This window comes from Ursus americanus, chromosome 10 (genome assembly GCF_024610735.1).
Source record: "Ursus americanus isolate L20-20 chromosome 10, mUrsAme1.1.p, whole genome shotgun sequence".
Lineage (NCBI taxonomy): Eukaryota > Metazoa > Chordata > Mammalia > Carnivora > Ursidae > Ursus > Ursus americanus.
The window spans coordinates 56,320,457-56,333,471 of NC_142136.1; the positions used below are offsets into that span (position 1 = coordinate 56,320,457).

The 13,015-nt window shown below is 39.6% G+C and overlaps 1 protein-coding gene across 7 annotated transcripts in view; it reads right to left on the reverse strand.

Moving 5' to 3' along the window:
• Positions 1 to 13,015, reverse strand: part of RCBTB2 (RCC1 and BTB domain containing protein 2) — a 44,725-nt gene that overhangs the window by 16,288 nt on the left and 15,422 nt on the right. For 3 of the 7 annotated variants that reach the window (XM_045796815.2, XM_045796818.2, XM_087865150.1), the window contains exons 3-9: positions 10,802 to 10,867; positions 5,174 to 5,329; positions 4,821 to 4,971; positions 2,459 to 2,625; positions 1,755 to 1,913; positions 1,508 to 1,615; positions 317 to 459 (exon numbers count right to left, since the gene is read on the reverse strand). In XM_045796815.2, coding sequence (XP_045652771.1) covers positions 317 to 459; positions 1,508 to 1,615; positions 1,755 to 1,913; positions 2,459 to 2,625; positions 4,821 to 4,971; positions 5,174 to 5,329; positions 10,802 to 10,843 — 926 coding nt within the window. In that variant the 5' untranslated portion in view covers positions 10,844 to 10,867. Of the gene's footprint in view, positions 1 to 316; positions 460 to 1,507; positions 1,616 to 1,754; positions 1,914 to 2,458; positions 2,626 to 4,820; positions 4,972 to 5,173; positions 5,330 to 10,801; positions 10,868 to 11,204; positions 11,303 to 13,015 lie in introns of all 7 variants that reach the window. The other 4 variants (XM_045796816.2, XM_045796817.2, XM_087865151.1 and 1 more) reach the window with 3 other exon arrangements.

Sequence of the window (13,015 nt, forward strand, 5' to 3'; positions counted from 1 at the left end):
TTGAGAGAGAGAGAGAGAGCATGAGCAGGGGGAAAGGCAGAGGGAGAGAGAGTCCTCAAGCAGACTCCCCACTGAGCACGGAGCCCAATGATGGGCTTGATCCCAGGACCCTGAGATCATGACCCGAGCTGAAAACCAGAGTCAGTTGCTCAACCAACTGAGCCACTCAGCGCCCTCAAAAGCCAATTTTAAAAAGGAATGAATGCTCTCATAAAAGAATATTCTAATATTAGCAGAAAGTTCCCCACAATTCTATATCATGTCTATGTTCTATCACTAAGGACCATGCAAGTTATTTTGAAAATGCATGTATTACCTGTCCTTTTCCACGACGACAGGCGCAGGATAGGACTGGTTACTTTTATTCCCAGTGCCCAACTGGCCATAAGAATTTGCACCCCAAGCATACACTTGACCTTCGTCTGTTAACACTAATGTGTGTGCGTAGCCACAGGCAACCTGGAAAGAGAAAAACCAAATCCACTTAGGCCTGCAAATATGCTTTCACAAGATAGGTGAAGAATCAAAGATGTAAAGAAAAAAAAAAAAAAAAGATGAAGAAGGAGAAAAAGAGGCAGCTTGCTCAGAGACGCAAAACATTAAGGTAACCAGTACTTGTCCAGAACTGGCTTAGCCTGTGTGTGGCCAAAACTGCAGTAAGCTCAGCACGAGTCCTGTGGTGACACGAGTCTGGTTTGTTCAGCCTTCATGTGGCATTCATTGCGCTCACAGAGATGAAGGGGTATGGAGTGAATATGCAATACAATTTTACTTTTTAAGAATTTTTTTCCTTTTTTATTGTAAAAGTAAAACATGTCCAATGTGGAAAAAATGTAGAAAAGTATAAATATGAAAGTAATGTCAAGATGAGGATTATTTTTCTACTTCTATATAGATATAGGAATATGTACCATGTCTCCATGCACCATGTCTATATCTTTATTTTTACTTGATATCACATAGCACTATTTCCATACTGTTAAAAACCCTTTATAAACATCATCTCCATTCATACAGATTTAGTATAATTTATTTAAACATAACTTATTATTTGATTAAATTATGCTACAACTATTATTTATGTTATTTCTTGAAGTTACCATTTTTTTCTTTTCTTTCTCTCTCTCTTTCTCTTTTTGTTAAATCTTCTCCACTAATTCTATAAGTGTCTTTCTTTTTGGTTCCTTAGGATAATACCCTAGGAATAAAACTACAGAACAAAGGGTATGAATACTTTCAAGGCTCTTGATATACACTGCCAAAGTTTCCTTGGAAAAGATTGTAACAATCTATTTATGTTCCAACGGCTATGTATGAGAGTGGCCTAGAAACATAAGTTCCCTGATGAACATCTTCAACTTAATTCAGGAAAATAGAGGTTTAGCCTTTATTTCAATGAAGAAAACATCAAGCAGCTAAACTTTTCACCTGCCAAGAAAACTGTACATTGCTATCTTCGCCACTGAAGACTTGAAAACAGGCACACATAAACGAGCTGTGGACGTACCCGCTGGACGCGGATGCCCTGCAGAGCTGCTATTCTGCAGGGAGTTGGCTGGTTGCCGCTACTGCCAAGTCCAAGCTGCCCGTTTCCATTGTAGCCCCAGACATAGACCTGAGGGAAAACCAGAGACTCAATGTCCATGAGAAACAGAAGCAAGCAAGTTCTCGGTTGTGAGAAACATGCCAGGTCAGTATAACACCGGTAAGGCAAATGGGTTTTTATTAAACAACATAAGAAACAACTTTCTTACCTCCCCAGTGTTGACCACTGCCATGGAACACATCTGCCCACATGCTATGTTCACAGCTACTTTATTCTGTAAGCAGCCTGTGACTCTTCGAGGGATCGGCTGATTGGCTGTAGATCCAGAGCCTACCTGCCCGGAGTTGTTATAACCCCAGGCAAACACCTGGGAATCGAAACATGAAACACGCTCATTTATGAAGTGTCTCAACTGGACATAACACGTATTTACAGTGTCTCATCTTTGCTCTCAAGGTGCTTGATATCCATAAATTCTCACACCACAGGCAGAGAAGTTTTTATAAAATTCATTCTTACAAAATGTGTTACTTTATAAAACTAGGTTGTTGGTATTATCTACACAAATAGCAATTACTATTCTCAGATATCACATATTATTAAAATATCTACTTCACCTTAGCCATATTTTCCAGCATTTTGGGATTTTTCTTTTTGCAAATAAAACCCTCAAATATAGCAATATAGAAGCAACATTACAGCCTTTTAAATCTTGCAGTTACAGAAATCCCTACTACATAAATGTACACTTCATGACATAACCACCAGGACTATGACTCTCTAACAAGACTAAGACAGAATGTGAGGAAGATGGTTATTTTAATCAAATGACCATATTTCTAAGACTGCTACAAACATCTATATAATCTTATTGAAAAAAAAATCAATGAGATTTATGCTAACTATTCTCACCTCTCCATCAGATGTTAGCACCAAAGAATGGTAAGACCCACAGGCAACTTCAGTGACTTGTTTGTTTGACAAATTAGTAGAAATATGACAGGGCACTAAACCATGATTAGTTGTCCCATTGCCCAGCTGGCTATAAGCATTATGACCCCAGGTAAAGACTTCTCCTTCTGAAAATAAAAAGAAATACAACCAGCTTTCAAAACATCTACTTTATTATATGAACATATATATTGCGCACCTCCATGAATGAAAACTAAAAATTCACGTGCAAAAGCACCAAACTCATTCTATAAAAGAATACATTTGGAAAATATAAACTATATTCTATCTCAAAGCAACAAGATGAAATTTAAATGGATGCAATTATAATAGCTGGAAGATAAGTTTTTAATAAACGGCAGAGAAATACTAAGAGTAATAGAAAGAAACATCGGATTGAAAGTCAAAAGATTGTAAGATCATTTAACTTCTCTGGGCCTATTTTTTATCTATAAAATGATCAAGTTAATTTTAAAATCATTGTTATTATATTGTTCATTGTATAGTATTCATATTCAGGAAAGTTCATAAAATATATATATGCAGTTTTATAAATAATTATAAAGCACACACCCATGTACCACCACTCAGGTCAAGAACTACAACCTGAAGCTCACTCCAAAATTCCCCCTATATGATCTTGAATAAGAGAATTCAGTTTGTCCTGTTCTCGAACTTTAAATAAATGGAATCATACAGTATATATTCCCTTTGTCTGTATTTTCTGCCATATTATCTCTTTGTGCTACATTCCAGATAATTTCTTCTCAACTTCCAGTTTATTAATTTTCTTTTGATGGGTCCAAACTGCTATAAAACTTGCCCACTGAGTTTTTCATTTTGATAATTATGTTATTTGGTTCTTTTTCAAATCTTCTTTGATATCCACAAGTATCTTCAAGTTCATTTTATACCTTTTCAAATACAATAAATATAGCCATCTTGTAACTGGTATCTGATAATTCTAATATCTGATACTTAGTGATCAGGTTTTGCTTTTTTTTTTTTTTTTTTTTTGGCTGGTTTTTATTCATGGTGCCTCGTTTCCTTGGGTACCTGGTTATCTTTGACTGTGTGCTACTAACTGCCGTTGAACACTCATCCTCAGGCCTAGGATGAAGTGAAGGTACCTTCCTCTAGAAAGGACCTTCATTAACTTCTGTGATGCCATTAAGGCATTTAAAGGTACTTGTTTAATAAATCCAAGGCTTGAGATTTCTTGGGCCACCCAGTCTGATGTGAACTGGAATACAAATCCCTGATTACAACCCTTCAGGGAGAGGTTTTCTTCCTTTTCTTTCTTTTTTCCTCCTTGTTTTGCTCACAGCCGGGGATTTTTCTTTTCAGTGCCTTAGGAATGGGACAGCTAGCCCATCCGTCCCCTAGATTGTAGCCCTTGGTGGACCTAGCATAACATGTTAAGTCTCTGACTCATGATCCCTCTACCTCGTGAGTACATCAAACCACAACTCCAGTTAAGTGGAGAGGCAGATGCCCTTAAGGCAAAACTAGCTTTAAGTTCCCTTTCAATCTTAGTTCATACTTTCCTTAAACATGATCCAATAATTCCTCTCCACCTTGTCAGTGCTTTGATGCCCCTATGGAAAAAAAATTTAAATACTTTATCTAGATATTTTCATTGTTTCCAGTGAAGAAGTGGTCCGAAAAATCTAACCTATTCCTGGCAACCAAAATTTCCTAAAATTTATGTGAAATAAGTATACAAAAGAGTGTTTATAAACTTTACTTTCGGTTCAAAGAATACTAATAAAATGAATACCCCGCTTAAGAAAAACTCTAAGGTATGATTTAATTATAATGTCCTATTAGTGTGAATTCATGAAATAGCCATGGGAGTATTGAATTCCTTATACTACTAATGTCAAATATAGCCATCAGTCGCTGTTTATGGTCAGAATCCCAGAGTGCTTGGAGTTAGAGGGCATCTTGGACTTCAGCGATAATGTCTTAGTCCATAGATCAGGGAGATCAGGTTAAAAAAATCCAGAGTGAATTTAGCATTTTAATGCAAAATAATTAAACTTTTAAAGTATAAACAAAAGGGGTTTACTGGGCTTACAGCACTGCCATTCTCACATCAAAAGTGCCAATAATAGCTAGATTCCATCTGCTACATCATCTTACTCTGATATTCAGATATGTTCATATCTCATGTTGTCCAAAGTAGAGTCAAGCTCACTGGGCAGAGCCAGAAACTCCTACCCAATCAAAGAGTATGTTCCCGATTTAAGGGGTGGTCCTAAGTCTTGTTTCTCAATAAATAAGGCAGTGGCGAAAATTCTACACTGTGTCCCTAAGTTACCTGTTGTTGCAAGGACAATATGGGGGCCACTCCCATAGCTGAGGCAGGCTATTTTTTTGCCACTTAAAGAATCCAGTCTCCGAGGTTCGATGGTACTCTGGACGTCACCTAATCCCAAACAGCCACAGCAGTTTGTGCCAAGCACAAAAATCTGTGGGAAAAGCCACTGTTAGTTCAAGCACTTCTATTTCTGACAAACCCACAATTATTGCTTCATTGTATAACAGTATATAATAAATAAGAATCAACCCTCCGTGCTTTTTTTAAAACCTTAATTCCTTAGTTCTCCCCCAAGATTCTCAATTTAGCAAATCCATTACTGTAAGTGGCTGAATTTTTTCTTCAAAATTTACCTCATCGTTTACTGTAGTATATAAAACTTCATTGCCAGCACTGCCAAAGACACAGGCCTGACGGATTAATTGCAGTTCTTCCTCAGAACAAAGGGAGAAAATTGGCCACTTTCCCACATCTAACATCTTCAAAGATGACAGAGTAGCCTGTACTGGCTGAAAAGGATAAATAAATAAATATACAAACAACCAAACAACCAAACAAATAAAATTTAAAAAATATGTACACACACACAACATTAAGACTATTAATTACAAAATACTCTTCTTTTTCCTTCGCCTCTTACTTCTGTGGAAGTCAGCACCGGCTCAAGGAGGGACGGCCCTTCACAGCTCTGGGAACTGTCTTCACAAGTCCACTGCTTCAGTCCTGCCCTCAGGGCAACCAAGAGCCAGAGACCTCCACTGGGATCAGATCTCACCTACTCATTTACCTCAGGGCCACAACAATCGTCTGAGGCTGACCTCTGTACTTTCAGTGCTGCCTATGTCTTAAAAGTAGCTCTGGAAACTACGCTGGTTGAAAAGGCAGGAAAAACTGAGAGGGAGAGCACTGCGATTTCATCAGCCGCCTAAGTCCTGATGAAATGCGTCCTTGGAAAAGAACAATGCTGAAGGCGACACCAAGGAACCAGACCAGAAGTTCTGGTTCTTGGGTCCGTTCTGACGGTTGGTTAAGCAGTGAGTGGCTTCCCTCACCCCCCCACTCAGGTGTGGGGATTGGTAGGAACATACACCCAGAAAGTGCATATTTGTTGGCTAGGGTTACCATAGCAAAGTACCACAAGTTGAGCGGCTTACACCAAGAAATGTATTTTCTCGCAGTTCTGAAGGCTAGAAGTTCAAAATCAAGGTATCTGCTAGTTTGGTTCCTCCTGAGGGGTGTGAGGGAAGGATCTAGGCCTCTCTCCTTGGCTTGGGATGGCCATCTTCTCCCTGTGTCTTCACATCATCTGCGCTCTAGGCATGTCTGCCTCTGGGCCCAAATTGCCCCTTTTCGTAAGGACACCAGTCATCCTGGATTAGGGCTCACCATCTTTACCTCAGCTTAACTAATCACATCTGCAATGACCCCATTTCCAAATAAGGTCACTTTCTGAGGTACTGGGGTGTCTTAGTGCATTCGTGCTGCTCCAACAGCAAAAAGCTACTTCTCGCAGTTCCACAGACTGGAAGTCCAAGATCAAAGTACCAATATGCTCATATTCTGATGAGGGCCCCCTTCCTGCTTCAGAGCCATTGCCTTCTCACCATGTCTGCATGGGGTGGAAGGAGCCAGGGATCTCTCTGGAGACCCTTTTATAAAGCACTAATCCCATTTATGAGGGTTCCGCCCTCATGACTTAATCACTTCCCAAAATCCCCACCTTCTAATAACCCCCACCTTTGAGGGTTAGGATTTCAACATACTAATTGGGGTTGGGGGAACACAATTAAACCCATAACACAATTAAACCCATAACACAATTAAACCCATAAACACCCATAACAAACATAAACATTAAGGTCATAAGCACCTGTGCTCTCATAAGACCATGCAATGTGGACACTGTAAAGCTGTTTTAAAGAGAGCTTTTATTTATTTGCTATACTGGAAACATTTTTACATACGTGCTTTCCAGCTTTCAAAAGGTTAAGGATTACAGTAAGATGCATAAACAGCCAACCCGTCTTTCAAATGGCATATCTGGCCATTTCTCTTAATCACCATAGTCGGCTTAATTTAAAGGAGCAAAGGATTTTCTAAGGCCTGCCTTTCCCATCAGCTATGAAGTCAACCTTATCAGGAAAGAGCTCTGGTAGAAAGCTGACTGGACTAACTACTTATTTTCTACAGACCTGAAAGCATATTCGTCCCTTCCACTTAGAAGTCAGGTTCTAAGTGGAACCTTGGCTCACGAGATGATGGAGACTCAGAGGTCCCATGATCTGCATCTGCAAGCTGGAGACCCAGGAGAGCTGGTAGCATAATTTAATGAGTCCAAAGGCCTGAGAACCAGGGAGACAGTGATGTACATCCCAGTCTGAGGGCAGGAAAAGATGAAGTGAAATGACCCCAATCGATCAGTGAAACAGGAAAAAAGGGATGAATTCTTCCTTCCTCCACCTTCTGGTCTATCCAGTCTCTTAACAGCTTGGATGATGCCCACCCACACGGGGAAGGCAAACCATTTACTGAGTTCCCCAATTCAAAAGCTCTTCTCCTCTGGGAACGCCCTCACAGACACACCCAGAAGCAGTGTCTAATCGAGCACCAGTGGCCCACTCCAGTTGACACATCAAATTAAGCAACACGCCATGAGAAGCAGCCCATGTGGTCATGGAGGCAGAGACTGGAGCCATCCACCTCCAGGTCCAGGAACACCAAGGACTGACAGGAGCCTCCAGAAGCCAGAAGAAGAAAGGGAGGCTTCTTGCCTAGAGCCTTCAGAAAGTATGGCCCTGCTGACACCTCAATTTTAGACTTCTAGTCTCCAGAACTGTAAAAGAATAAATTTCTATTGCTTTAAGCCACTCAGTTTGTGGTACTTTTTCAAGGCAGCCCTTAGAAACTAATACGGAGGGTGGGCAGCCTGTGACTGCCAACAGCCCCCTCCTGACTTAGTGGCAGTGCCTGCACCAGGAAGAGCTCGCCTGATGCCAAAGCCTGCCGCTGTCCCTGAGCCAGCCACTCAAGTCCTAAGACCCTGTCTGGACAGTAAGTCCTCTGGTATCTTCTGGGCAGCACCCGAGGCCAGGACAGAGCTAAGGACAGAATCCCTCGTTACTCTAGCGTTTACTCTAAGCTTCTACTGTAAATTACCTACCTCCTTATATCGTGATGGAATCTTACCTTCTCTGAGGACTGAATTTTAATTTTTTTTTCCTATTTAAGTCTATAAATTTCAAAAAGAACAATGTTTGGGATGTGGCATCAAATATTTATAGATAAGCTAATGTGCTAATGAAAAGGATTCTTCTATATTATTTCTAATCTTCACAATTGTAGGGCATAGATATTGCTATCCTCCTTTTAAATACAAGGAAACTGAGGCACAGAAAGACTAAGTAATCCTCCAAGATCACTTGCTGCTAACGGTTGCTCTCCATACATCACGTGTTGCAGAGGAAAAAAGTTCACATAAGAAGTTATACCACTGGTAGATCTAGTTACAACTGCAGGGCTTTGGCTGTTCTCATCCAGCCCTTAACGGAAGGGCAATAATACACACTGTGGGTTACCTTCCACGAACAGGGTGGACAGCAATATACAAAGAGGAAATAAGCATTCCTACCTGATTTTTTCCTTTCAAGCAGATTTTTGGATTTCAACCTGCCCTGCTACAAAAATCGAGTGGTTTCTTAGACATGCCGAGAATCAGGTTGTAAATCCAACGAGCTCCTAAACACCTGTCTACAAGTCATTAGTTCTGAACTTTCTTCCTGGCTCACCTGTACCAAACCCCTAGTACCCACCCTATGACGCTACTAATCACTGGGATTCTTGTGTGTGTGTGTGTGTGTGTGTGTGTGTGTTGAAGTGTTACCTGCAGTCATACATCTGTTAAAGGATGTCACAAGTCAACAAAACATCAGGTGTGACAGTATCGTTGAACACGTATTGAGGGCCAGATAACTAAAGATATAAAAACGAAACGTAATCACTCCCTTCAAGGAGCTCACAATTTAACAGAAAACAAATACTTGCAATATAACCCGGGTACAACGGAGGTGTGACTACGCTACATTTAAATGTCTGTCAGAAGGCTGGCTCCTGGAGGTTAATCATCAAAAATTCTTTTTCTAAGTCTTGTGGGGAACTTATATCACGGAGGAACTTATGACTTAATTTATGAAAGGCATACATTTACACTCTGGTGAGGTAAATATTTCATATCAATCTCAAGGAATTGTAGCATCTTTGTTCTCAGAAAAAAAAATATTTCTCTACAACACACATATGAGTGTATATAGGTGTATATATTATATATATTATAAACACGTACATATATTGTATGTATACGTATACTTTGTCTACACAAGAGTGTAGGTAGCACAGGATTCGCACACGGCACCCTGTAGGAGCAGCCGCCCTGCACGGCGGCAGCCATCTCTGCAGAAGGCCCCCAACCACCTTTGTGCGCAACTGTTAAGTAAGGGACCGGCTGAGCAAGAGCCAAGGGAAGGCAACAGAAACATCTGCTCGGGGACAAAGCACTACCAGGGAGGGGGAGCCTGACAGTAGACATGGTAAGTCGTCAAGATCGCGTCTCTAGATTTCAGTCCTAATTTGGCCCAGGTAACCCTCCTTCCTGCACACACTACTGCCAGAGGCGATAACTACTCCCCGGCCAGCCTTCCTTTATGTCCCTTTACATCCAGCCCCCCTCCCCCATCTTTCACTGGCATCTGTTTGGGAAATGCAAAGTGGTGAAATTTTAATATCAGCGCAAGGAAAATATAATTAAGGAAACACAGCTCCATAAAATTAGAGACCAAGATGCATTTTATTACTCCGTTGAGAATGTGCTATACCTACATAGTTCTCCTTCTCTGGCTGAATGAAGAATCAAACCGATTATGATACTTCACTCAACTCTAGACAACTAAGTTGTCACAATTAAATTTAAAACACAGCATATAGAAACAGAACCAAAATTACCCGTTGGGGGAGGACTAACAAAAAAAAATTATTTAAAGGAACCCACCAACACCTTGCATTTTGAGGATTTCCTGGCAATGTAACTAACACTTTATACGTAATAGTCATTTCACCACTAATTCTTCTAGTCTGTTCTTTTACTTTACAAAATCTGTTCTTCCCAGGAAAGGTGAGGAATTTTTCGATTAACATTTTATAAGATTCTCAAGTTCTATACATTCCTTTGTCAGCTACTTTTGTATTTTCCTATTAGGGCTCACAAACAAATATTCAAATCAGCACCTGGTAATACCATGGTTTGGTTTCAGAAGTTTTGCCACCTTTGTACACTATGCTGGCTTTGTATAATTATTTACACCTTGTATTGTGCTTTGACCTTTTATTGTGTTTTGACCATACTTATTTAAAAACTGCAGAAAAATGAAAATTAATAGTGGCAGGTAATATTAAGCTGTTAATAGTGAAGAACAGATATTGTGTCGATTTAATAAAATTAACACAAGATGGAAATCAATGTGCATGCTGAAAGTTGTGAAACTTTTAACATCAGCTGGACACATTGGACTTAAGCTGGTTGACTGTAATGTTGAGCTGTGATGGAAAAGGAATAAATTAAAGAACATCTATGATGAATTAAGAATATGTCATCTAAGATTAGGTATTTTATAATGTTGTTTAACTCTGGGAATGAAGTAAACATTGTTCAACTCAGACCCTTCTGCAGGACAATGTTACCTGTGAAATCTCCAACGGCACCATCTCTGGGAACCCTGCTCTACCCCTCAGGCAATACCCACAGTCTTCTGCCAGCCCCTTTAGCATTCTATACACCCACAATAATCATCTGTTTGCATCTGAGTCACTACAGTGTGAGCCCCTCAAAGACAGATACTTTCACTGATCTTCCTGTTGGGTGACAGTAGATGTTTGATACATGTTTCATGCAACAGAAAATACATGCTCCAAAGGCATGGTTTTTTTCTAACCTTGCCACTTTCTCCATAGGAAAGGGAAAGCTCTTCTTCCATATGGACTCAGTCCTGTGCAGTCCCCTAAGGAAAAAGTATGTGGTAAAATCAGGATCCCATACGTTGAATGTAACTAGGCAGGTTAAAATGATTTTACTTCCAATTAACAGAGAAAATAAGCTAAGCTCAAATATGGTGAAGGGAAGATAAGGGTTTAGGCATGAGAGTTAATAGCTATAAAACCCAAAAGGTGTTTTAACTGTTCTGGAACTATCATATGGTCTCTTATGGGAATCCTCCTGCAGAGGTCTGGAAAAGTAATCCCAGGACAAATGAAGATTCTTAAATCTATTACGAAATAAGTAAAAAATTTTCATTTTACAGTTGACCTACTATAGATAAGAAAAAATAAATTTTAGACCTTGGTCAAATTTTCCCTGGGATTGGAAAGTTCCAAATCACTGTGAAGAGCAGACTTATCAGTTCTCAGCTCCACTGAAGAGTATATGATTTGCTAAGCTGGGGGAAAAAAAAGGAGGAATGAATGAAAAAATGAAAGGATGAAGAATGAATATGGCTTTGTTTATTCTAGACCTTAACAACAAATCTGCATCAAAAGCCATCAAGTATGTAGCAACAGTACTCAATGTTCTTGCCTTAATTAACCGTCTCCACAATGACTACCTTCTACCACATAAAAGTACAGCAGAAGCAGCGTTATCAAAAGATACGCGGCATGGCCTCTCTCTTCACTCCGAGGATCCCCTTTAATATTTCTTCCAGGGCAGGTCTGGACTGTGGTTCAATCATTACACAGTAAACTATCTCATCACTAAAAATAAATGTAAATAAATATTCTCTCCCTCCCCAAAAACAGTTGAATGAAAGCATATTTAATAAGGTTGATATTTCTGATTTATGAGTTTGGGTTCTATTTCCTCAAATATAATCCACATTTCAAGAGCTAACAGAACATTTTATCTGGTATTATCTACAAGCAGTTAGAACCTTATAACAGACAGATAAAAACAATAATCAAAACAAGGTCAAGTCTTAACCGTGTCCCTTATCAATGTTTTATATGCCCTTGAGGATACTAGTAACATTTTGTTTTCCTCGGCTATAAAAACGTCTCTCAGAATATAAGGAAAAATCACACTAATTGAATAATTATAGCTCAAACTATGGCAACTGATACAAATCATTATTTCTTTCTTTTTAAAAAATTTTGATTTATTTACATATGTATGTATGTATGTATTTGTTTAGAGAGTGTGAGCGGGAGAAGGGCATAAGGAGAGGGACAGAATCTCAAAGCAGACTCCACCCTGAACGCTGAGCCCAAAGCAGGGCTCCATCTCACCACCCTGAGATCATGACCTGAGCCAAAATCAAGAGTTGGTAATTAACCAACAAGCCACCCAGGTGCCCCACAAATCATTATTTCTGATGTTTGGAAAAGACATATTTGTTTTTAAAAGAATCACTTAGACTTTTCTCACTTATAAACTTAAAAAACGTGATCTAGTTGCCAATATGGAAAGATAATTTCATGTGACAGTTACTCCTATGTGATCTGTCTTCTCTACTAATTTGCAAACTGTTTGAGAGGCAACCATGACTCGTTCACTGCTATAACCACCGCAGGACACGGCTCAGAGAACACGAGACTATGTATTGGTGGAAAGCATTATCTGAATACAGCTTTTTGTATATTGGAGACAGCCTGCACTGAGGTTCTTTTCTTTTTGTTTCATCCTAACTGGAACAACATTTCCCACATCTACCTCAAGTTTACTAGAACAAGAAATAAAAAAGAGAGGGAAAAAAGAAAGTAGAAGAGAAGGGGGGAAAAAAGTAGAGGAAGGGGTGTCAAAGGCAAGAAAAACAAGGAAATAAGAGGAGAAAAAGGGACCAAAGAAGAGATGTCACTGCCCCCATAGTCATGTAGGCCACTTTGGCTCCTAGGAGAAGGGAAATCGTGCTAATACACTAAGACCCTAGAACAGCAATCCTGGGTTGTTGTTTCCCATCCCATCCCCCTACCATTGTAGGTAACCAATTTTATTGGTTTCTGGTTTATTCTTCCTGTATTTCTTTGCAAAAACAAGCAGATATGTGTCTGTGTTTTTATTTCCTAATTCCTCTTTATACAAAAACTAGCATACTTTATATACTCTGGCAATTTGCGTTTTTTTTCCCCCCACTTAACAATATCTCCTGGAAATCACT